Source organism: Pelobates fuscus, chromosome 4 (genome assembly GCF_036172605.1).
Source record: "Pelobates fuscus isolate aPelFus1 chromosome 4, aPelFus1.pri, whole genome shotgun sequence".
In the NCBI taxonomy this organism is placed as follows: Eukaryota; Metazoa; Chordata; class Amphibia; order Anura; family Pelobatidae; genus Pelobates; species Pelobates fuscus.
The window spans coordinates 1,217,304-1,242,409 of record NC_086320.1 but is presented as its reverse complement, the minus strand read 5'-3'; the positions used below and the strand labels follow the sequence as shown (position 1 = coordinate 1,242,409).

At 33.5% G+C, this 25,106-nt stretch overlaps 1 protein-coding gene across 2 annotated transcripts in view; it reads right to left on the bottom strand.

Moving 5' to 3' along the window:
* The window catches only part of LOC134608233 (CD5 antigen-like), a 515,634-nt gene extending 490,946 nt beyond the window's left edge, over positions 1 to 24,688 (bottom strand). For both annotated transcript variants that reach the window (XM_063450897.1, XM_063450898.1), the window contains exon 1: positions 24,391 to 24,688. In XM_063450897.1, coding sequence (XP_063306967.1) covers positions 24,391 to 24,454 — 64 coding nt within the window. In that variant the 5' untranslated portion in view covers positions 24,455 to 24,688. The remainder of the gene's footprint in view (positions 1 to 24,390) is intronic.
* Between the last annotated feature and the right edge of the window lie 418 nt (positions 24,689 to 25,106).

Genomic DNA, 25,106 nt, shown 5'->3' with positions numbered 1-25,106 from the left:
GGTCGGTCTCCGTTCGCACGGTAAAATAGACGAAATTCTTGCCATCCATTCGCATCTTTGTGGTCGCTAGAATCCCCATACTAAGTTAAGTATAACTACCGAACGGCCGGTCGTTCGGTAGTTTCCGTGCGTAATTCTGGATGTCTGGAGGTCTTAGCGGTATTCGCCTGTTTGTGCTTCCGATTTCAGTTCCATGCGTTCACAGGCAAACACCGCTGTTCGCACGCAAGATGGCCGCGAACACGTGGAAAAGTCCCGAAATGGCGGCCACCTATTCAGAGCACAAAGAATTCGCATGAAATCATGCGAACGGCTGTATTCTCCAGTAATGGCATTCTCATGCACTATATTCGCCTAAATCCCCTGGCTGTTAGGTTATATTAGCAGTCCAAACCTACAGCATAGATAAAGGGAAAAAGACAGTCTAATACAAGTCCATATGCCTGAATACAGGGTTTGCAGTGCAATATAGTCCAGGACCATAGTCGCAGGGGAGGAGGCGGGCAAGCAGGCCTCTCCAGGACAAAGTGGCGAAGGGCACTTCGTCACAATTGATATAAACTGAGACGTTACAACGTTGATACAGACTGATTGGAAGTAGAGATATTAGAACGTTGTTATAGATTGATATAAACTGAGACGTTACAACGTTGATACAGACTGATTGGAAGTAGAGATATTAGAACGTTGTTATAGATTGATATAAACTGAGTCGTTACAACGTTGATACAGACTGATTGGAAGTAGAGATATTAGAACGTTGTTATAGATTGATATAAACTGAGTCATTACAACGTTGATACAGACTGATTGGAAGTAGAGATATTAGAACGTTGTTATAGATTGATATAAACTGAGACGTTACAACGTTGATACAGACTGATTGGAAGTAGAGATATTAGAACGTTGTTATAGATTGATATAAACTGAGACGTTACAACGTTGATACAGACTGATTGGAAGTAGAGATATTAGAACGTTGTTATAGATTGATATAAACTGAGTCATTACAATGTTGATACAGACTGATTGGAAGTAGAGATATTAGACTGTTGTTATAGATTGATATAAACTGAGTCGTTACAACGTTGATACAGACTGATTTGAAGTAGAGATATTAGAACGTTGTTATAGATTGATATAAACTGAGTCGTTACAACGTTGATACAGACTGATTGGAAGTAGAGATATTAGAACGTTGTTATAGATTGATATAAACTGAGTCATTACAACGTTGATACAGACTGATTGGAAGTAGAGATATTAGAACGTTGTTATAGATTGATATAAACTGAGACGTTACAACGTTGATACAGACTGATTGGAAGTAGAGATATTAGAACGTTGTTATAGATTGATATAAACTGAGACGTTACAACGTTGATACAGACTGATTGGAAGTAGAGATATTAGAACGTTGTTATAGATTGATATAAACTGAGTCGTTACAACGTTGATACAGACTGATTGGAAGTAGAGATATTAGAACGTTGTTATAGATTGATATAAACTGAGTCATTACAACGTTGATACAGACTGATTGGAAGTAGAGATATTAGAACGTTGTTATAGATTGATATAAACTGAGACGTTACAACGTTGATACAGACTGATTGGAAGTAGAGATATTAGAACGTTGTTATAGATTGATATAAACTGAGTCATTACAATGTTGATACAGACTGATTGGAAGTAGAGATATTAGACTGTTGTTATAGATTGATATAAACTGAGTCGTTACAACGTTGATACAGACTGATTTGAAGTAGAGATATTAGAACGTTGTTATAGATTGATATAAACTGAGTCGTTACAACGTTGATACAGACTGATTGGAAGTAGAGATATTAGAACGTTGTTATAGATTGATATAAACTGAGTCATTACAACGTTAATACAGACTGATTGGAAGTAGAGATATTAGAACGTTGTTATAGATTGATATAAACTGAGACGTTACAACGTTGATACAGACTGATTGGAAGTAGAGATATTAGAACGTTGTTATAGATTGATATAAACTGAGACGTTACAACGTTGATACAGACTGATTGGAAGTAGAGATATTAGAACGTTGTTATAGATTGATATAAACTGAGTCGTTACAACGTTGATACAGACTGATTGGAAGTAGAGATATTAGAACGTTGTTATAGATTGATATAAACTGAGTCATTACAACGTTGATACAGACTGATTGGAAGTAGAGATATTAGAACGTTGTTATAGATTGATATAAACTGAGACGTTACAACGTTGATACAGACTGATTGGAAGTAGGGATATTAGAACGTTGTTATAGATTGATATAAACTGAGACGTTACAACGTTGATACAGACTGATTGGAAGTAGAGATATTAGAACGTTGTTATAGATTGATATAAACTGAGTCATTACAATGTTGATACAGACTGATTGGAAGTAGAGATATTAGACTGTTGTTATAGATTGATATAAACTGAGACGTTACAATGTTGATACAGACTGATTGGAAGTAGAGATATTAGAACGTTGTAATAGATTTATATAAACTGAGTCGTTACAATGTTGATACAGACTGATTGGAAGTAGAGATATTAGAACGTTGCTATAGATTGATATAAACTGAGTCGTTACAATGTTGATACAGACTGATTGGAAGTGGAGATATTAGAACGTTGTTATAGATTGATATAAACTGAGTCGTTACAATGTTGATACAGACTGATTGGAAGTGGAGATATTAGAACGTTGTTATAGATTGATATAAGCTGAGTCGTTACAACGTTGATACAGACTGATTGGAAGTAGAGATATTAGACTGTTGTTATAGATTGATATAAACTGAGTCGTTACAACGTTGATACAGACTGATTAGAAGTAGAGATATTAGAACGTTATTATAGATTGATATAAACTGAGACGTTACAATGTTGATACAGACTGATTGGAAGTGGAGATATTAGAACGTTGTTATAGATTGATATAAACTGAGACGTTACAACGTTGATACAGACTGATTGGAAGTAGAGATATTAGAACGTTGTTATAGATTGATATAAACTGAGTCGTTACAACGTTGATACAGACTGATTGGAAGTAGAGATATTAGAACGTTGTTATAGATTGATATAAACTGAGACGTTACAACGTTGATACAGACTGATTGGAAGTAGAGATATTAGAACGTTGTTATAGATTGATATAAACTGAGTCGTTACAACGTTGATACAGACTGATTGGAAGTAGAGATATTAGAACGTTGTTATAGATTGATATAAACTGAGTCGCTACAATGTTAATACAGACTGATTGGAAGTAGAGATATTAGAACGTTGTTATAGATTGATATAAACTGAGTCGTTACAACGTTGATACAGACTGATTGGAAGTGGAGATATTAGAACGTTGTTATAGATTGATATAAACTGAGTCATTACAACGTTGATACAGACTGATTGGAAGTAGAGATATTAGAACGTTGTTATAGATTGATATAAACTGAGACGTTACAATGTTGATACAGACTGATTGGAAGTGGAGATATTAGAACGTTGTTATAGATTGATATAAACTGAGTCGTTACAACGTTGATACAGACTGATTGGAAGTAGAGATATTAGACTGTTGTTATAGATTGATATAAACTGAGTCATTACAACGTTGATACAGACTGATTGGAAGTAGAGATATTAGAACGTTGTTATAGATTGATATAAACTGAGACGTTACAACGTTGATACAGACTGATTGGAAGTAGAGATATTAGAACGTTGTTATAGATTGATATAAACTGAGACGTTACAACGTTGATACAGACTGATTGGAAGTAGAGATATTAGAACGTTGTTATAGATTGATATAAACTGAGTCGTTACAACGTTGATACAGACTGATTGGAAGTAGAGATATTAGAACGTTGTTATAGATTGATATAAACTGAGTCATTACAACGTTGATACAGACTGATTGGAAGTAGAGATATTAGAACGTTGTTATAGATTGATATAAACTGAGACGTTACAATGTTGATACAGACTGATTGGAAGTGGAGATATTAGAACGTTGTTATAGATTGATATAAACTGAGTCGTTACAACGTTGATACAGACTGATTGGAAGTAGAGATATTAGACTGTTGTTATAGATTGATATAAACTGAGTCGTTTCAACGTTGATACAGACTGATTGGAAGTGGAGATATTAGAACGTTGTTATAGATTGATTTAAACTGAGTCGTTACAACGTTGATACAGACTGATTGGAAGTAGAGATATTAGAACGTTGTTATAGATTGATATAAACTGAGACGTTACAATGTTAATACAGACTGATTGGAAGTAGAGATATTAGAACGTTGTTATAGATTGATATAAACTGAGTCGTTACAATGTTGATACAGACTGATTGGAAGTAGAGATATTAGAACGTTATTATAGATTGATATAAACTGAGTCGTTACAACGTTGATACAGACTGATTGGAAGTGGAGATATTAGAACGTTGTTATAGATTGATTTAAACTGAGTCGTTACAACGTTGATACAGACTGATTGGAAGTAGAGATATTAGAACGTTATTATAGATTGATATAAACTGAGACGTTACAACGTTGATACAGACTGATTGGAAGTAGAGATATTAGAACGTTGTTATAGATTGATATAAACTGAGTCGCTACAATGTTAATACAGACTGATTGGAAGTAGAGATATTAGAACGTTGTTATAGATTGATATAAACTGAGTCGTTACAACGTTGATACAGACTGATTGGAAGTGGAGATATTAGAACGTTGTTATAGATTGATATAAACTGAGTCGTTACAACGTTGATACAGACTGATTGGAAGTAGAGATATTAGAACGTTATTATAGATTGATATAAACTGAGACGTTACAACGTTGATACAGACTGATTGGAAGTGGAGATATTAGAACGTTGTTATAGATTGATATAAACTGAGTCGTTACAAGTTGATACAAACTGATTGGAAGTAGAGATATTAGAACGTTATTATAGATTGATATAAACTGAGTCGTTACAATGTTAATACAGACTGATTGGAAGTAGAGATATTAGAACGTTGTTATAGATTGATATAAACTGAGTCGTTACAACGTTGATACAGACTGATTGGAAGTAGAAATGTTAGAACGTTGTTATAGATTGATATAAACTGAGTCGTTACAACGTTGATACAGACTGATTGGAAGTGGAGATATTAGAACGTTGTTATAGATTGATATAAACTGAGTCGTTACAACGTTGATACAGACTGATTGGAAGTAGAGATATTAGAACGTTATTATAGATTGATATAAACTGAGTCGTTACAACGTTGATACAGACTGATTGGAAGTGGAGATATTAGAACGTTGTTATAGATTGATATAAACTGAGACGTTACAACGTTGATACAGACTGATTGGAAGTAGAGATATTAGAACGTTGTTATAGATTGATATAAACTGAGTCGTTACAACGTTGATACAGACTGATTGGAAGTGGAGATATTAGAACGTTGTTATAGATTGATATAAACTGAGACGTTACAACGTTGATACAGACTGATTGGAAGTAGAGATATTAGAACGTTGTTATAGATTGATATAAACTGAGACGTTACAACGTTTATACAGACTGATTGGAAGTAGAGATATTAGAACGTTGTTATAGATTGATTTAAACTGAGTCGTTACAACGTTGATACAGACTGATTGGAAGTAGAGATATTAGAACGTTGTTATAGATTGATATAAACTGAGTCATTACAACGTTGATACAGACTGATTGGAAGTAGAAATATTAGAACGTTGTTATAGATTGATATAAACTGAGACGTTACAATGTTGATACAGACTGATTGGAAGTGGAGATATTAGAACGTTGTTATAGATTGATATAAACTGAGTCGTTACAACGTTGATACAGACTGATTGGAAGTAGAGATATTAGACTGTTGTTATAGATTGATATAAACTGAGTCGTTTCAACGTTGATACAGACTGATTGGAAGTGGAGATATTAGAACGTTGTTATAGATTGATTTAAACTGAGTCGTTACAACGTTGATACAGACTGATTGGAAGTAGAGATATTAGAACATTGTTATAGATTGATATAAACTGAGACGTTACAATGTTAATACAGACTGATTGGAAGTAGAGATATTAGAACGTTGTTATAGATTGATATAAACTGAGTCGTTACAATGTTGATACAGACTGATTGGAAGTAGAGATATTAGAACGTTATTATAGATTGATATAAACTGAGTCGTTACAACGTTGATACAGACTGATTGGAAGTGGAGATATTAGAACGTTGTTATAGATTGATTTAAACTGAGTCGGTACAACGTTGATACAGACTGATTGGAAGTAGAGATATTAGAACGTTATTATAGATTGATATAAACTGAGACGTTACAATGTTAATACACACTGATTGGAAGTAGAGATATTAGAACGTTGTTATAGATTGATTTAAACTGAGTCGGTACAACGTTGATACAGACTGATTGGAAGTAGAGATATTAGAACGTTGTTATAGATTGATATAAACTGAGTCGCTACAATGTTAATACACACTGATTGGAAGTAGAGATATTAGAACGTTGTTATAGATTGATATAAACTGAGTCGTTACAACGTTGATACAGACTGATTGGAAGTGGAGATATTAGAACGTTGTTATAGATTGATATAAACTGAGTCGTTACAACGTTGATACAGACTGATTGGAAGTAGAGATATTAGAACGTTATTATAGATTGATATAAACTGAGACGTTACAACGTTGATACAGACTGATTGGAAGTGGAGATATTAGAACGTTGTTATAGATTTATATAAACTGAGTCGTTACAACGTTGATACAGACTGATTGGAAGTAGAGATATTAGAACGTTATTATAGATTGATATAAACTGAGTCGTTACAATGTTAATACAGACTGATTGGAAGTAGAGATATTAGAACGTTGTTATAGATTGATATAAACTGAGTCGTTACAACGTTGATACAGACTGATTGGAAGTAGAAATGTTAGAACGTTGTTATAGATTGATATAAACTGAGTCGTTACAACGTTGATACAGACTGATTGGAAGTGGAGATATTAGAACGTTGTTATAGAATGATATAAACTGAGTCGTTACAACGTTGATACAGACTGATTGGAAGTAGAGATATTAGAACGTTATTATAGATTGATATAAACTGAGTCGTTACAACGTTGATACAGACTGATTGGAAGTGGAGATATTAGAACGTTGTTATAGATTGATATAAACTGAGACGTTACAACGTTGATACAGACTGATTGGAAGTAGAGATATTAGAACGTTGTTATAGATTGATATAAACTGAGACGTTACAACGTTGATACAGACTGATTGGAAGTAGAGATATTAGAACGTTGTTATAGATTGATATAAACTGAGTCGTTACAACGTTGATACAGACTGATTGGAAGTAGAGATATTAGAACGTTGTTATAGATTGATATAAACTGAGTCATTACAACGTTGATACAGACTGATTGGAAGTAGAGATATTAGAACGTTGTTATAGATTGATATAAACTGAGACGTTACAACGTTGATACAGACTGATTGGAAGTAGAGATATTAGAACGTTGTTATAGATTGATATAAACTGAGACGTTACAACGTTGATACAGACTGATTGGAAGTAGAGATATTAGAACGTTGTTATAGATTGATATAAACTGAGTCATTACAACGTTGATACAGACTGATTGGAAGTAGAGATATTAGACTGTTGTTATAGATTGATATAAACTGAGTCGTTACAACGTTGATACAGACTGATTTGAAGTAGAGATATTAGAACGTTATTATAGATTGATATAAACTGAGACGTTACAATGTTGATACAGACTGATTGGAAGTAGAGATATTAGAACGTTGTAATAGATTTATATAAACTGAGTCGTTACAATGTTGATACAGACTGATTGGAAGTAGAGATATTAGAACGTTGTTATAGATTGATATAAACTGAGTCGTTACAATGTTGATACAGACTGATTGGAAGTGGAGATATTAGAACGTTGTTATAGATTGATATAAACTGAGTCGTTACAACGTTGATACAGACTGATTGGAAGTAGAGATATTAGACTGTTGTTATAGATTGATATAAACTGAGTCGTTACAACGTTGATACAGACTGATTAGAAGTAGAGATATTAGAACGTTATTATAGATTGATATAAACTGAGACGTTACAATGTTGATACAGACTGATTGGAAGTAGAGATATTAGAACGTTGTAATAGATGTATATAAACTGAGTCGTTACAATGTTGATACAGACTGATTGGAAGTAGAGATATTAGAACGTTGTTATAGATTGATATAAACTGAGACGTTACAATGTTGATACAGACTGATTAGAAGTAGAGATATTAGAACGTTATTATAGATTGATATAAACTGAGTCGTTACAATGTTGATACAGACTGATTGGAAGTAGAGATATTAGAACAATGTTATAGATTGATATAAACTGAGACGTTACAATGTTTATACAGACTGATTGGAAGTAGAGATATTAGAACGTTATTATAGATTGATATAAACTGAGTCGTTACAATGTTAATACAGACTGATTGGAAGTAGAGATATTAGAACGATGTTATAGATTGATATAAACTGAGTCGTTACAACATTGATACAGACTGATTGGAAGTAGAGATATTAGACTGTTGTTATAGATTGATATAAACTGAGTCGTTACAACGTTGATACAGACTGATTAGAAGTAGAGATATTAGAACGTTATTATAGATTGATATAAACTGAGTCGTTACAATGTTGATATAGACTGATTGAAAGTAGAGATATTAGAACGTTGTTATAGATTGATATAAACTGAGACGTTACAACGTTGATACAGACTGATTGGAAGTAGAAATATTGGAACGTTGTTATAGATTGATATAAACTGAGATGTTACAACGTTGATACAGACTGATTGGAAGTAGAGATATTAGAACGTTGTTATGGATTGATATAAACTGAGTCGTTACAACGTTGATACAGACCGACTGGAAGTAGAGATATTAGAACGTTGTTATAGATTGATATAAACTGAGCCGTTACAACGTTGATACAGACCGACTGGAAGTAGACATATTAGAACGTTATTATAGATTGATATAAACTGAGACGTTACAATATTGATACAGACTGATTGGAAGTAGAAATGTTAGAACGTTGTCATAGATTGATATAAACTGAGTCGTTACAATGTTAATACAGACTGATTGGAAGTAGAGATATTAGAACGTTGTTATAGAGTGATATAAACTGAGTCGTTACAACGTTGATACAGACTGATTGGAAGTAGAGATATTAGAACGTTGTTATAGATTGATATAAACTGAGTCGTTACAACGTTAATACAGACTGATTGGAAGTAGAGATATTAGAACGTTGTTATAGATTGATATAAACTGAGTCGGTACAACGTTGATACAGACTGATTGGAAGTGGAGATATTAGAACGTTGTTATAGATTGATATAAACTGAGGCGTTACAACATTGATACAGACTGATTGGAAGTAGAGATATTAGAACGTTGTTATAGATTGATATAAACTGAGACGTTACAATGTTGATACAGACTGATTGGAAGTAGAAATGTTAGAACGTTGTTATAGATTGATATAAACTGAGTCGTTACAACGTTGATACAGACTGATTGGAAGTAGAAATGTTAGAACGTTATTATAGCTTAATATAAACTGAGTCGTTACAACGTTGATAAAGACTGATTGGAAGTAGAAATGTTAGAACGTTGTTATAGAATGATATAAACTGAGTCGTTACAACGTTGATACAGACTGATTGGAAGTGGAGATATTAGAACGTTATTATAGATTGATATAAACTGAGTCGTTACAACGTTGATACAGACTGATTGGAAGTAGAAATGTTAGAACGTTGTTATAGAATGATATAAACTGAGTCGTTACACCGTTGATACAGACTGATTGGAAGTAGAGATATTAGAACGTTGTTATAAATTGATAGAAACTGAGTCGTTACAATGTTAATACAGACTGATTGGAAGTAGAGATATTAGAACGTTGTTATAGATTGATATAAACTGAGATGTTACAATGTTGATACAGACTAATTGGAAGTAGAGATATTAGAACGTTGTTATAGATTGATATAAACTGAGTCGTTACAACGTTGATACAGACCGACTGGAAGTAGAGATATTAGAACGTTGTTATAGATTGATATAAACTGAGCCGTTACAACGTTGATACAGACCGACTGGAAGTAGAGATATTAGAACGTTATTATAGATTGATATAAACTGAGACGTTACAATATTGATACAGACTGATTGGAAGTAGAAATGTTAGAACGTTGTTATAGATTGATATAAACTGAGTCGTTACAATGTTAATACAGACTGATTGGAAGTAGAGATATTAGAACGTTGTTATAGATTGATATAAACTGAGTCGTTACAACGTTGATACAGACTGATTAGAAGTAGAGATATTAGAACGTTGTTATAGATTGATATAAACTGAGTCGTTACAACGTTAATACAGACTGATTGGAAGTAGAGATATTAGAACGTTGTTATAGATTGATATAAACTGAGTCGGTACAACGTTGATACAGACTGATTGGAAGTGGAGATATTAGAACGTTGTTATAGATTGATATAAACTGAGGCATTACAACATTGATACAGACTGATTAGAAGTAGAGATATTAGAACGTTGTTATAGATTGATATAAACTGAGGCATTACAACGTTGATACAGACTGATTGGAAGTAGAGATATTAGAACGTTGTTATAGATTGATATAAACTGAGTCGATACAATGTTGATACAGACTGATTGGAAGTGGAGATATTAGAACGTTGTTATAGATTGATATAAACTGAGACGTTACAATGTTGATACAGACTAATTGGAAGTAGAAATGTTAGAACGTTGTTATAGATTGATATAAACTGAGTCGTTACAACGTTGATACAGACTGATTGGAAGTAGAAATGTTAGAACGTTATTATAGCTTAATATAAACTGAGTCGTTACAACGTTGATAAAGACTGATTGGAAGTAGAAATGTTAGAACGTTGTTATAGATTGATATAAACTGAGTCGTTACAACGTTGATACAGACTGATTGGAAGTAGAAATGTTAGAACGTTGTTATAGAATGATATAAACTGAGTCGTTACACCGTTGATACAGACTGATTGGAAGTAGAGATATTAGAACGTTGTTATAGATTGATATAAACTGAGCCGTTACAACGTTGATACAGACTGATTGGAAGTAGAAATGTTAGAACGTTGTTATAGATTGATATAAACTGAGACGTTACAATATTGATACAGACTGATTGGAAGTAGAGATATTAGAACGTTGTTATAGATTGATATAAACTGAGTCGATACAATGTTGATACAGACTGATTGGAAGTGGAGATATTAGAACGTTGTTATAGATTGATATAAACTGAGACGTTACAATGTTGATACAGACTGATTGGAAGTAGAAATGTTAGAACGTTGTTATAGATTGATATAAACTGAGTCGTTACAACGTTGATACAGACTGATTGGAAGTAGAAATGTTAGAACGTTGTTATAGATTGATATAAACTGAGTCGTTACAACGTTGATACAGACTGATTGGAAGTAGAAATGTTAGAACGTTGTTATAGAATGATATAAACTGAGTCGTTACACCGTTGATACAGACTGATTGGAAGTAGAGATATTAGAACGTTGTTATAAATTGATAGAAACTGAGTCGTTACAATGTTAATACAGACTGATTGGAAGTAGAGATATTAGAACGTTGTTATAGATTGATATAAACTGAGATGTTACAATGTTGATACAGACTGATTGGAAGTAGAGATATTAGAACGTTGTTATAGATTGATATAAACTGAGTCGTTACAACGTTAATACAGACTGATTGGAAGTAGAGATATTAGAACGTTGTTATAGATTGATATAAACTGAGTCGGTACAACGTTGATACAGACTGATTGGAAGTGGAGATATTAGAACGTTGTTATAGATTGATATAAACTGAGGCGTTACAACATTGATACAGACTGATTGGAAGTAGAGATATTAGAACGTTGTTATAGATTGATATAAACTGAGACGTTACAATGTTGATACAGACTGATTGGAAGTAGAAATGTTAGAACGTTGTTATAGATTGATATAAACTGAGTCGTTACAACGTTGATACAGACTGATTGGAAGTAGAAATGTTAGAACGTTATTATAGCTTAATATAAACTGAGTCGTTACAACGTTGATAAAGACTGATTGGAAGTAGAAATGTTAGAATGTTGTTATAGAATGATATAAACTGAGTCGTTACAACGTTGATACAGACTGATTGGAAGTGGAGATATTAGAACGTTATTATAGATTGATATAAACTGAGTCGTTACAACGTTGATACAGACTGATTGGAAGTAGAAATGTTAGAACGTTGTTATAGAATGATATAAACTGAGTCGTTACACCGTTGATACAGACTGATTGGAAGTAGAGATATTAGAACGTTGTTATAAATTGATAGAAACTGAGTCGTTACAATGTTAATACAGACTGATTGGAAGTAGAGATATTAGAACGTTGTTATAGATTGATATAAACTGAGATGTTACAATGTTGATACAGACTGATTGGAAGTAGAGATATTAGAACGTTGTTATAGATTGATATAAACTGAGTCGTTACAACGTTGATACAGACCGACTGGAAGTAGAGATATTAGAACGTTGTTATAGATTGATATAAACTGAGCCGTTACAACGTTGATACAGACCGACTGGAAGTAGAGATATTAGAACGTTATTATAGATTGATATAAACTGAGACGTTACAATATTGATACAGACTGATTGGAAGTAGAAATGTTAGAACGTTGTTATAGATTGATATAAACTGAGTCGTTACAATGTTAATACAGACTGATTGGAAGTAGAGATATTAGAACGTTGTTATAGATTGATATAAACTGAGTCGTTACAACGTTGATACAGACTGATTGGAAGTAGAGATATTAGAACGTTGTTATAGATTGATATAAACTGAGTCGTTACAACGTTAATACAGACTGATTGGAAGTAGAGATATTAGAACGTTGTTATAGATTGATATAAACTGAGTCGGTACAACGTTGATACAGACTGATTGGAAGTGGAGATATTAGAACGTTGTTATAGATTGATATAAACTGAGGCATTACAACATTGATACAGACTGATTAGAAGTAGAGATATTAGAACGTTGTTATAGATTGATATAAACTGAGTCGATACAATGTTGATACAGACTGATTGGAAGTGGAGATATTAGAACGTTGTTATAGATTGATATAAACTGAGACGTTACAATGTTGATACAGACTAATTGGAAGTAGAAATGTTAGAACGTTGTTATAGATTGATATAAACTGAGTCGTTACAACAGAATGACCTATAAGATTAGGCAGAAAGAGGCTAAGCAAGTTATAAGAGCTTCCAAATCACACACAGAAGAGAAAATAGCACAGTCAGTAAAAAAGGGGGACAAAACCTTTTTTAGATACATAAATGAGAAAAGAAAAGTAAAACAAGGATTAGTTAGATTAAAAACAAAAGAAGGAAGGTATGTAGATGAGGATAAAGGTCTAGCTGACTGCCTCAATGAATATTTTTGTTCGGTATTTACAGATGAAAATGAAGGAAAGGGACCTCAGTTAAGAAAAAGGATAAATGAGTCATTTATTACATGTGAGTTTACAGAGGAAGAGGTTCTATTTCAACTGTCAAAAGTAAAGACAAATAAGTCAATGGGACCTGATGGAATACACCCAAAGCTATTAAAAGAGCTTAGTGGTGTACTAGCAAAACCATTAACAGATTTATTTAACCAATCATTGATAACAGGAGTAGTCCCAGAAGATTGGAAGTTAGCGAATGTTGTGCCCATTCACAAGAAAGGTAATAGGGAGGAGTCGGGCAACTATAGGCCAGTAAGCCTAACTTCAGTAGTGGGGAAAGTGATGGAAACCATGTTAAAGGATAGGATTGTTGAACATCTAAAAACACACGGATTTCAAGATCAGAGACAACATGGGTTTACTTCAGGGAGATCATGCCAAACTAATCTTATTGATTTTTTTGATTGGGTAACTAAAATTATAGATCAGGGTGGGGCAGTAGACATTGCTTACCTCGATTTCAGTAAGGCTTTTGACACTGTTGCACATAGAAGGCTTATCAACAAACTACAATCTTTGAGTTTGGATTCCAATATTGTTGAATGGGTAAGGCAGTGGCTGAGTGACAGGCAACAGAGGGTTGTAGTCAATGGAGTATATTCGAAGCTTGGGCTTGTCACCAGTGGGGTACCTCAGGGATCTGTACTTGGACCCATTCTCTTTAATATTTTTATTAGTGATATTGCAGAAGGTCTTGATGGTAAGGTGTGTCTTTTTGCGGATGATACTAAGATATGTAACAGGGTTGATGTTCCAGGAGGGATAAGCCAAATGGAAAATGATTTAGGTAGACTAGAAAAATGGTCAGAGTTGTGGCAACTGACATTTAATGTGGATAAGTGCAAGATAATGCATCTTGGACGTAAAAACCCAAGGGCAGAGTACAGAATATTTGATAGAGTCCTAACCTCAACATCTGAGGAAAGGGATTTAGGGGTGATTATTTCTGATGACTTAAAGGTAGGCAGACAATGTAATAGAGCAGCAGGAAATGCTAGCAGAATGCTTGGTTGTATAGGGAGAGGTATTAGCAGTAGAAAGAGGGAAGTGCTCATGCCATTGTACAGAACACTGGTGAGACCTCACTTGGAGTACTGTACACAGTACTGGAGACCCTATCTTCAGAAGGATATTGATACCTTAGAGAGAGTTCAAAGAAGGGCTACTAAACTGGTTCATGGATTGCAGGATAAAACTTACCAGGAAAGGTTAAAGGATCTTAACATGTATAGCATGGAGGAAAGACGAGACAGGGGGGATATGATAGAAACATTTAAATACATAAAGGGAATCAACACAGTAAAGGAGGAGACTATATTTAAAAGAAGAAAAACTACCACAACAAGAGGACATAGTCTTAAATTAGAGGGACAAAGGTTTAAAAATAATATCAGGAAGTATTACTTTACTGAGAGGGTAGTGGATGCATGGAATAGCCTTCCAGCTGAAGTGGTAGAGGTTAACACAGTAAAGGAGTTTAAGCATGCGTGGGATAGGCATAAGGCTATCCTAACTATAAGATAAGGCCAGGGACTAATGAAAGTATTTAGAAAACTGGGCAGACTAGATGGGCCGAATGGTTCTTATCTGCCGTCACATTCTATGTTTCTATGTTTCTATGTAACGTTGATACAGACTGATTGGAAGTAGAAATGTTAGAACGTTATTATAGCTTAATATAAACTGAGTCGTTACAACGTTGATAAAGACTGATTGGAAGTAGAAATGTTAGAACGTTGTTATAGATTGATATAAACTGAGTCGTTACAACGTTGATACAGACTGATTGGAAGTAGAAATGTTAGAACGTTGTTATAGAATGATATAAACTGAGTCGTTACACCGTTGATACAGACTGATTGGAAGTAGAGATATTAGAACGTTGTTATAGATTGATATAAACTGAGCCGTTACAACGTTGATACAGACTGATTGGAAGTAGAAATGTTAGAACGTTGTTATAGATTGATATAAACTGAGACGTTACAATATTGATACAGACTGATTGGAAGTAGAGATATTAGAACGTTGTTATAGATTGATATAAACTGAGTCGATACAATGTTGATACAGACTGATTGGAAGTGGAGATATTAGAACGTTGTTATAGATTGATATAAACTGAGACGTTACAATGTTGATACAGACTGATTGGAAGTAGAAATGTTAGAACGTTGTTATAGATTGATATAAACTGAGTCGTTACAACGTTGATACAGACTGATTGGAAGTAGAAATGTTAGAACGTTGTTATAGATTGATATAAACTGAGTCGTTACAACGTTGATACAGACTGATTGGAAGTAGAAATGTTAGAACGTTGTTATAGAATGATATAAACTGAGTCGTTACACCGTTGATACAGACTGATTGGAAGTAGAGATATTAGAACGTTGTTATAAATTGATAGAAACTGAGTCGTTACAATGTTAATACAGACTGATTGGAAGTAGAGATATTAGAACGTTGTTATAGATTGATATAAACTGAGATGTTACAATGTTGATACAGACTGATTGGAAGTAGAGATATTAGAACGTTGTTATAGATTGATATAAACTGAGTCGTTACAACGTTGATACAGACCGACTGGAAGTAGAGATATTAGAACGTTGTTATAGATTGATATAAACTGAGCCGTTACAACGTTGATACAGTCCGACTGGAAGTAGAGATATTAGAACGTTATTATAGATTGATATAAACTGAGACGTTACAATATTGATACAGACTGATTGGAAGTAGAAATGTTAGAACGTTGTTATAGATTGATATAAACTGAGTCGTTACAATGTTAATACAGACTGATTGGAAGTAGAGATATTAGAACGTTGTTATAGATTGATATAAACTGAGTCGTTACAACGTTGATACAGACTGATTGGAAGTAGAGATATTAGAACGTTGTTATAGATTGATATAAACTGAGTCGTTACAACGTTAATACAGACTGATTGGAAGTAGAGATATTAGAACGTTGTTATAGATTGATATAAACTGAGTCGGTAAAACGTTGATACAGACTGATTGGAAGTGGAGATATTAGAACGTTGTTATAGATTGATATAAACTGAGGCATTACAACATTGATACAGACTGATTGGAAGTAGAGATATTAGAACGTTGTTATAGATTGATATAAACTGAGTCGATACAATGTTGATACAGACTGATTGGAAGTGGAGATATTAGAACGTTGTTATAGATTGATATAAACTGAGACGTTACAATGTTGATACAGACCGACTGGAAGTAGAGATATTAGAACGTTGTTATAGATTGATATAAACTGAGATGTTACAACGTTGATACAGACTGATTGGAAGTAGAGATATTAGAACGTTGTTATAGATTGATATAAACTGAGTCGTTACAACGTTGATACAGACCGACTGGAAGTAGAGATATTAGAACGTTGTTATAGATTGATATAAACTGAGTCGTTACAATGTTGATACAGACTGATTGGAAGTAGAGATATTAGAACGTTGTTATAGATTGATAGAAACTGAGTCGTTACAATGTTAATACAGACTGATTGGAAGTAGAGATATTAGAACGTTGTTATAGATTGATATAAACTGAGATGTTACAACGTTGATACAGACTGATTGGAAGTAGAGATATTAGAACGTTGTTATAGATTGATATAAACTGAGTCGTTACAACGTTGATACAGACCGACTGGAAGTAGAGATATTAGAACGTTGTTATAGATTGATATAAACTGAGTCGTTACAACGTTAATACAGACTGATTGGAAGTAGAGATATTAGAACGTTGTTATAGATTGATATAAACTGAGTCATTACAACGTTAATACAGACTGATTGGAAGTAGAGATATTAGAACGTTGTTATAGATTGATATAAACTGAGACGTTACAACGTTGATACAGACTGATTGGAAGTAGAGATATTAGAACGTTGTTATAGATTGATATAAGCTGAGTCGGTACAACGTTGATACAGACTGATTGGAAGTAGAGATATTAGAACGTTGTTATAGATTGATATAAACTGAGTCGTTACAACGTTGATACAGACTGATTGGAAGTAGAAATGTTAGAACGTTGTTATAGAATGATATAAACTGAGTCGTTACACCGTTGATACAGACTGATTGGAAGTAGAGATATTAGAACGTTGTTATAAATTGATAGAAACTGAGTCGTTACAATGTTAATACAGACTGATTGGAAGTAGAGATATTAGAACGTTGTTATAGATTGATATAAACTGAGATGTTACAATGTTGATACAGACTGATTGGAAGTAGAGATATTAGAACGTTGTTATAGATTGATATAAACTGAGATGTTACAACGTTGATACAGACTGATTGGAAGTAGAGATATTAGAACGTTGTTATAGATTGATATAAACTGAGTCGTTACAACGTTGATACAGACCGACTGGAAGTAGAGATATTAGAACGTTGTTATAGATTGATATAAACTGAGTCGTTACAACGTTAATACAGACTGATTGGAAGTAGAGATATTAGAACGTTGTTATAGATTGATATAAACTGAGTCATTACAACGTTAATACAGACTGATTGGAAGTAGAGATATTAGAACGTTGTTATAGATTGATATAAACTGAGACGTTACAACGTTGATACAGACTGATTGGAAGTAGAAATGTTAGAACGTTGTTATAGATTGATATAAACTGAGTCGTTACAACGTTGATACAGACTGATTGGAAGTAGAAATGTTAGAACGTTGTTATAGATTGATATAAACTGAGTCGTTACAACGTTGATACAGACTGATTGGAAGTAGAAATGTTAGAACGTTGTTATAGAATGATATAAACTGAGTCGTTACACCGTTGATACAGACTGATTGGAAGTAGAGATATTAGAACGTTGTTATAAATTGATAGAAACTGAGTCGTTACAATGTTAATACAGACTGATTGGAAGTAGAGATATTAGAACGTTGTTATAGATTGATATAAACTGAGATGTTACAATGTTGATACAGACTGATTGGAAGTAGAGATATTAGAACGTTGTTATAGATTGATATAAACTGAGTCGTTACAACGTTGATACAGACCGACTGGAAGTAGAGATATTAGAACGTTGTTATAGATTGATATAAACTGAGCCGTTACAACGTTGATACAGTCCGACTGGAAGTAGAGATATTAGAACGTTATTATAGATTGATATAAACTGAGACGTTACAATATTGATACAGACTGATTGGAAGTAGAAATGTTAGAACGTTGTTATAGATTGATATAAACTGAGTCGTTACAATGTTAATACAGACTGATTGGAAGTAGAGATATTAGAACGTTGTTATAGATTGATATAAACTGAGTCGTTACAACGTTGATACAGACTGATTGGAAGTAGAGATATTAGAACGTTGTTATAGATTGATATAAACTGAGTCGTTACAACGTTAATACAGACTGATTGGAAGTAGAGATATTAGAACGTTGTTATAGATTGATATAAACTGAGTCGGTAAAACGTTGATACAGACTGATTGGAAGTGGAGATATTAGAACGTTGTTATAGATTGATATAAACTGAGGCATTACAACATTGATACAGACTGATTGGAAGTAGAGATATTAGAACGTTGTTATAGATTGATATAAACTGAGTCGATACAATGTTGATACAGACTGATTGGAAGTGGAGATATTAGAACGTTGTTATAGATTGATATAAACTGAGACGTTACAATGTTGATACAGACCGACTGGAAGTAGAGATATTAGAACGTTGTTATAGATTGATATAAACTGAGATGTTACAACGTTGATACAGACTGATTGGAAGTAGAGATATTAGAACGTTGTTATAGATTGATATAAACTGAGTCGTTACAACGTTGATACAGACCGACTGGAAGTAGAGATATTAGAACGTTGTTATAGATTGATATAAACTGAGTCGTTACAATGTTGATACAGACTGATTGGAAGTAGAGATATTAGAACGTTGTTATAGATTGATAGAAACTGAGTCGTTACAATGTTAATACAGACTGATTGGAAGTAGAGATATTAGAACGTTGTTATAGATTGATATAAACTGAGATGTTACAACGTTGATACAGACTGATTGGAAGTAGAGATATTAGAACGTTGTTATAGATTGATATAAACTGAGTCGTTACAACGTTGATACAGACCGACTGGAAGTAGAGATATTAGAACGTTGTTATAGATTGATATAAACTGAGTCGTTACAACGTTAATACAGACTGATTGGAAGTAGAGATATTAGAACGTTGTTATAGATTGATATAAACTGAGTCATTACAACGTTAATACAGACTGATTGGAAGTAGAGATATTAGAACGTTGTTATAGATTGATATAAACTGAGACGTTACAACGTTGATACAGACTGATTGGAAGTAGAGATATTAGAACGTTGTTATAGATTGATATAAGCTGAGTCGGTACAACGTTGATACAGACTGATTGGAAGTAGAGATATTAGAACGTTGTTATAGATTGATATAAACTGAGTCGTTACAACGTTGATACAGACTGATTGGAAGTAGAGATATTAGAACGTTGTTATAGATTGATATAAACTGAGTCGTTACAACGTTGATACAGACTGATTGGAAGTGGAGATATTAGAACGTTATTATAGATTGATATAAACTGAGACGTTACAACGTTGATACAGACTGATTGGAAGTAGAAATGTTAGAACGTTGTTATAGATTGATATAAACTGAGACGTTACAACGTTGATACAGACTGATTGGAAGTGGAGATATTAGAATGTTGTTATAGATTGATATAAACTGAGACGTTACAATGTTGATACAGACTGATTGGAAGTAGAGATATTAGAACGTTGTTATAGATTGATATAAACTGAGTCGTTACAACGTTAATACAGACTGATTGGAAGTAGAGATATTAGAACGTTGTTATAGATTGATATAAACTGAGTCGGTAAAACGTTGATACAGACTGATTGGAAGTGGAGATATTAGAACGTTGTTATAGATTGATATAAACTGAGGCATTACAACATTGATACAGACTGATTGGAAGTAGAGATATTAGAACGTTGTTATAGATTGATATAAACTGAGTCGATACAATGTTGATACAGACTGATTGGAAGTGGAGATATTAGAACGTTGTTATAGATTGATATAAACTGAGACGTTACAATGTTGATACAGACCGACTGGAAGTAGAGATATTAGAACGTTGTTATAGATTGATATAAACTGAGATGTTACAACGTTGATACAGACTGATTGGAAGTAGAGATATTAGAACGTTGTTATAGATTGATATAAACTGAGTCGTTACAACGTTGATACAGACCGACTGGAAGTAGAGATATTAGAACGTTGTTATAGATTGATATAAACTGAGTCGTTACAATGTTGATACAGACTGATTGGAAGTAGAGATATTAGAACGTTGTTATAGATTGATAGAAACTGAGTCGTTACAATGTTAATACAGACTGATTGGAAGTAGAGATATTAGAACGTTGTTATAGATTGATATAAACTGAGATGTTACAACGTTGATACAGACTGATTGGAAGTAGAGATATTAGAACGTTGTTATAGATTGATATAAACTGAGTCGTTACAACGTTGATACAGACCGACTGGAAGTAGAGATATTAGAACGTTGTTATAGATTGATATAAACTGAGTCGTTACAACGTTAATACAGACTGATTGGAAGTAGAGATATTAGAACGTTGTTATAGATTGATATAAACTGAGTCATTACAACGTTAATACAGACTGATTGGAAGTAGAGATATTAGAACGTTGTTATAGATTGATATAAACTGAGACGTTACAACGTTGATACAGACTGATTGGAAGTAGAGATATTAGAACGTTGTTATAGATTGATATAAGCTGAGTCGGTACAACGTTGATACAGACTGATTGGAAGTAGAGATATTAGAACGTTGTTATAGATTGATATAAACTGAGTCGTTACAACGTTGATACAGACTGATTGGAAGTAGAGATATTAGAACGTTGTTATAGATTGATATAAACTGAGTCGTTACAACGTTGATACAGACTGATTGGAAGTGGAGATATTAGAACGTTATTATAGATTGATATAAACTGAGACGTTACAACGTTGATACAGACTGATTGGAAGTAGAAATGTTAGAACGTTGTTATAGATTGATATAAACTGAGACGTTACAACGTTGATACAGACTGATTGGAAGTGGAGATATTAGAATGTTGTTATAGATTGATATAAACTGAGACGTTACAATGTTGATACAGACCGATTGGAAGTAGAGATATTAGAAAGTTATTATAGATTGATATAAACTGAGTCGTTACAATGTTGATACAGACTGATTGGAAGTAGAGATATTAGAACGTTGTTATAGATTGATATAAACTGAGACGTTACAACGTTGATACAGACTGATTGGAAGTGGAGATATTAGAACGTTGTTATAGATTGATATAAACTGAGACGTTACAATGTTGATACAGACCGATTGGAAGTGGAGATATTAGAACGTTGTTATAGATTGATATAAACTGAGACGTTACAGCGTTGATACAGACTGATTGGAAGTAGAGATATTAGAATGTTGTTATAGATTGATATAAACTGAGTCGGTACAACGTTGATACAGACTGATTGGAAGTAGAGATATTAGAACGTTATTATAGATTGATATAAACTGAGTCGTTACAATGTTGATACAGACTGATTGGAAGTAGAGATATTAGAACGTTGTTATAGATTGATATAAACTGAGACGTTACAACGTTGATACAGACTGATTGGAAGTGGAGATATTAGAACGTTGTTATAGATTGATATAAACTGAGACGTTACAATGTTGATACAGACCGATTGGAAGTGGAGATATTAGAACGTTGTTATAGATTGATATAAACTGAGACGTTACAGAGTTGATACAGACTGATTGGAAGTAGAGATATTAGAATGTTGTTATAGATTGATATAAACTGAGTCGTTACAACGTTGATACAGACTGATTGGAAGTAGAGATATTAGAACGTTGTTATAGATTGATATAAACTGAGTCGTTACAACGTTGATACAGACTGATTGGAAGTGGAGATATTAGAACGTTATTATAGATTGATATAAACTGAGACGTTACAACGTTGATACAGACTGATTGGAAGTAGAAATGTTAGAACGTTGTTATAGATTGATATAAACTGAGACGTTACAACGTTGATACAGACTGATTGGAAGTGGAGATATTAGAATGTTGTTATAGATTGATATAAACTGAGACGTTACAATGTTGATACAGACCGATTGGAAGTAGAGATATTAGAACGTTATTATAGATTGATATAAACTGAGTCGTTACAATGTTGATACAGACTGATTGGAAGTAGAGATATTAGAACGTTGTTATAGATTGATATAACCTGAGACGTTACAACGTTGATACAGACTGATTGGAAGTGGAGATATTAGAACGTTGTTATAGATTGATATAAACTGAGACGTTACAATGTTGATACAGACCGATTGGAAGTGGAGATATTAGAACGTTGTTATAGATTGATATAAACTGAGACGTTACAGCGTTGATACAGACTGATTGGAAGTAGAGATATTAGAATGTTGTTATAGATTGATATAAACTGAGTCGTTACAACGTTGATACGGACTGATTGGAAGTAGAGATATTAGAACGTTGTTATAGATTGATATAAACTGAGACGTTACAACGTTGATACAGACTGATTGGAAGTGGAGATATTAGAACGTTGTTATAGATTGATATAAACTGAGACGTTACAATGTTGATACAGACCGATTGGAAGTGGAGATATTAGAACGTTGTTATAGATTGATATAAACTGAGACGTTACAGCGTTGATACAGACTGATTGGAAGTAGAGATATTAGAATGTTGTTATAGATTGATATAAACTGAGTCGTTACAACGTTGATACGGACTGATTGGAAGTAGAGATATTAGAATGTTGTTATAGATTGATATAAACTGAGTCGTTACAACGTTGATACGGACTGATTGGAAGTAGAGATATTAGAACGTTGTTATAGATTGATATAAACTGAGTCGTTACAACGTTGATACAGACTGATTGGAAGTAGAGATATTAGAACGTTGTTATAGATTGATATAAGCTGAGTCGGTACAACGTTGATACAGACTGATTGGAAGTAGAGATATTAGAACGTTGTAATAGATTGATATAAACTGAGTCGTTACAACGTTGATACAGACTGATTGGAAGTAGAGATATTAGAACGTTATTATAGATTGATATAAACTGAGTCGTTACAACGTTGATACAGACTGATTGGAAGTAGAGATATTAGAACGTTATTATAGATTGATATAAACTGAGTCGTTACAACGTTGATACAGACTGATTGGAAGTAGAGATATTAGAACGTTATTATAGATTGATATAAACTGAGTCGTTACAACGTTAATACAGACTGATTGGAAGTAGAGATATTAGAACGTTATTATAGATTGATATAAACTGAGTCGTTACAATGTTGATACAGACTGATTGGAAGTAGAGATATTAGAACGTTATTATAGATTGATATAAACCATTTCTTACCTGTTTTTACTGGAATTAAAATGTAAATCCACAGCGTTAGGTAAGAGATGGAGTATCCCGCCATGTGTTCAGAGACGCTATTTTAGAGGAGTTGATCGTCCTTCACCCCTTTCTTTCTTGTTTTCTTCTCTTGCTGAATATCTGTTTCTTTTATTCTCACTTCCGTTCTGCGTATATTTTACTCTGTCTGCTTATTGTGATCCTTCCTCGCACTCTCTGTCTCTCTTCCTGGTCGCGTCTGTCATAGTTTGTCTTAAAGTCTTTTTGAATCTCTCTCTTTGGGAACCTTCACCTCTTCACCTCTCGATTTTTTTTTGTGTCACTTTCTTTACCTCTGTGTCTTTCTTTCTTTCTTTCTTTCTTTCTTTCTCTCTCTCTCTCTCTCCCCCTTCCTCCCCTCTCTTCTCTTCCCTACTCTGTCTATCTTTTGTCTTTCTTTTTTCGTGGTTACAGGTTTGCAGGAAATAGCTACAGAAAGATGTGTCAGAGGGACGTTTCCGGGTGGGGTTTTACCCTGTGGTTTGAAGATTGCATGTTGTCTATTATTTTTACATTGTTACATTTGGAAAGATACCTCTATATATCTACACAATGGCTGTGGAAGTGCTAAGTAATAAATATTGATTATTAAACACATTAAACACACACAAATCGTCATTCCACATAGAGTGTCGTGCCCTGGAGGCTAACAGCAATTTGGTATCCGGAATATAAGG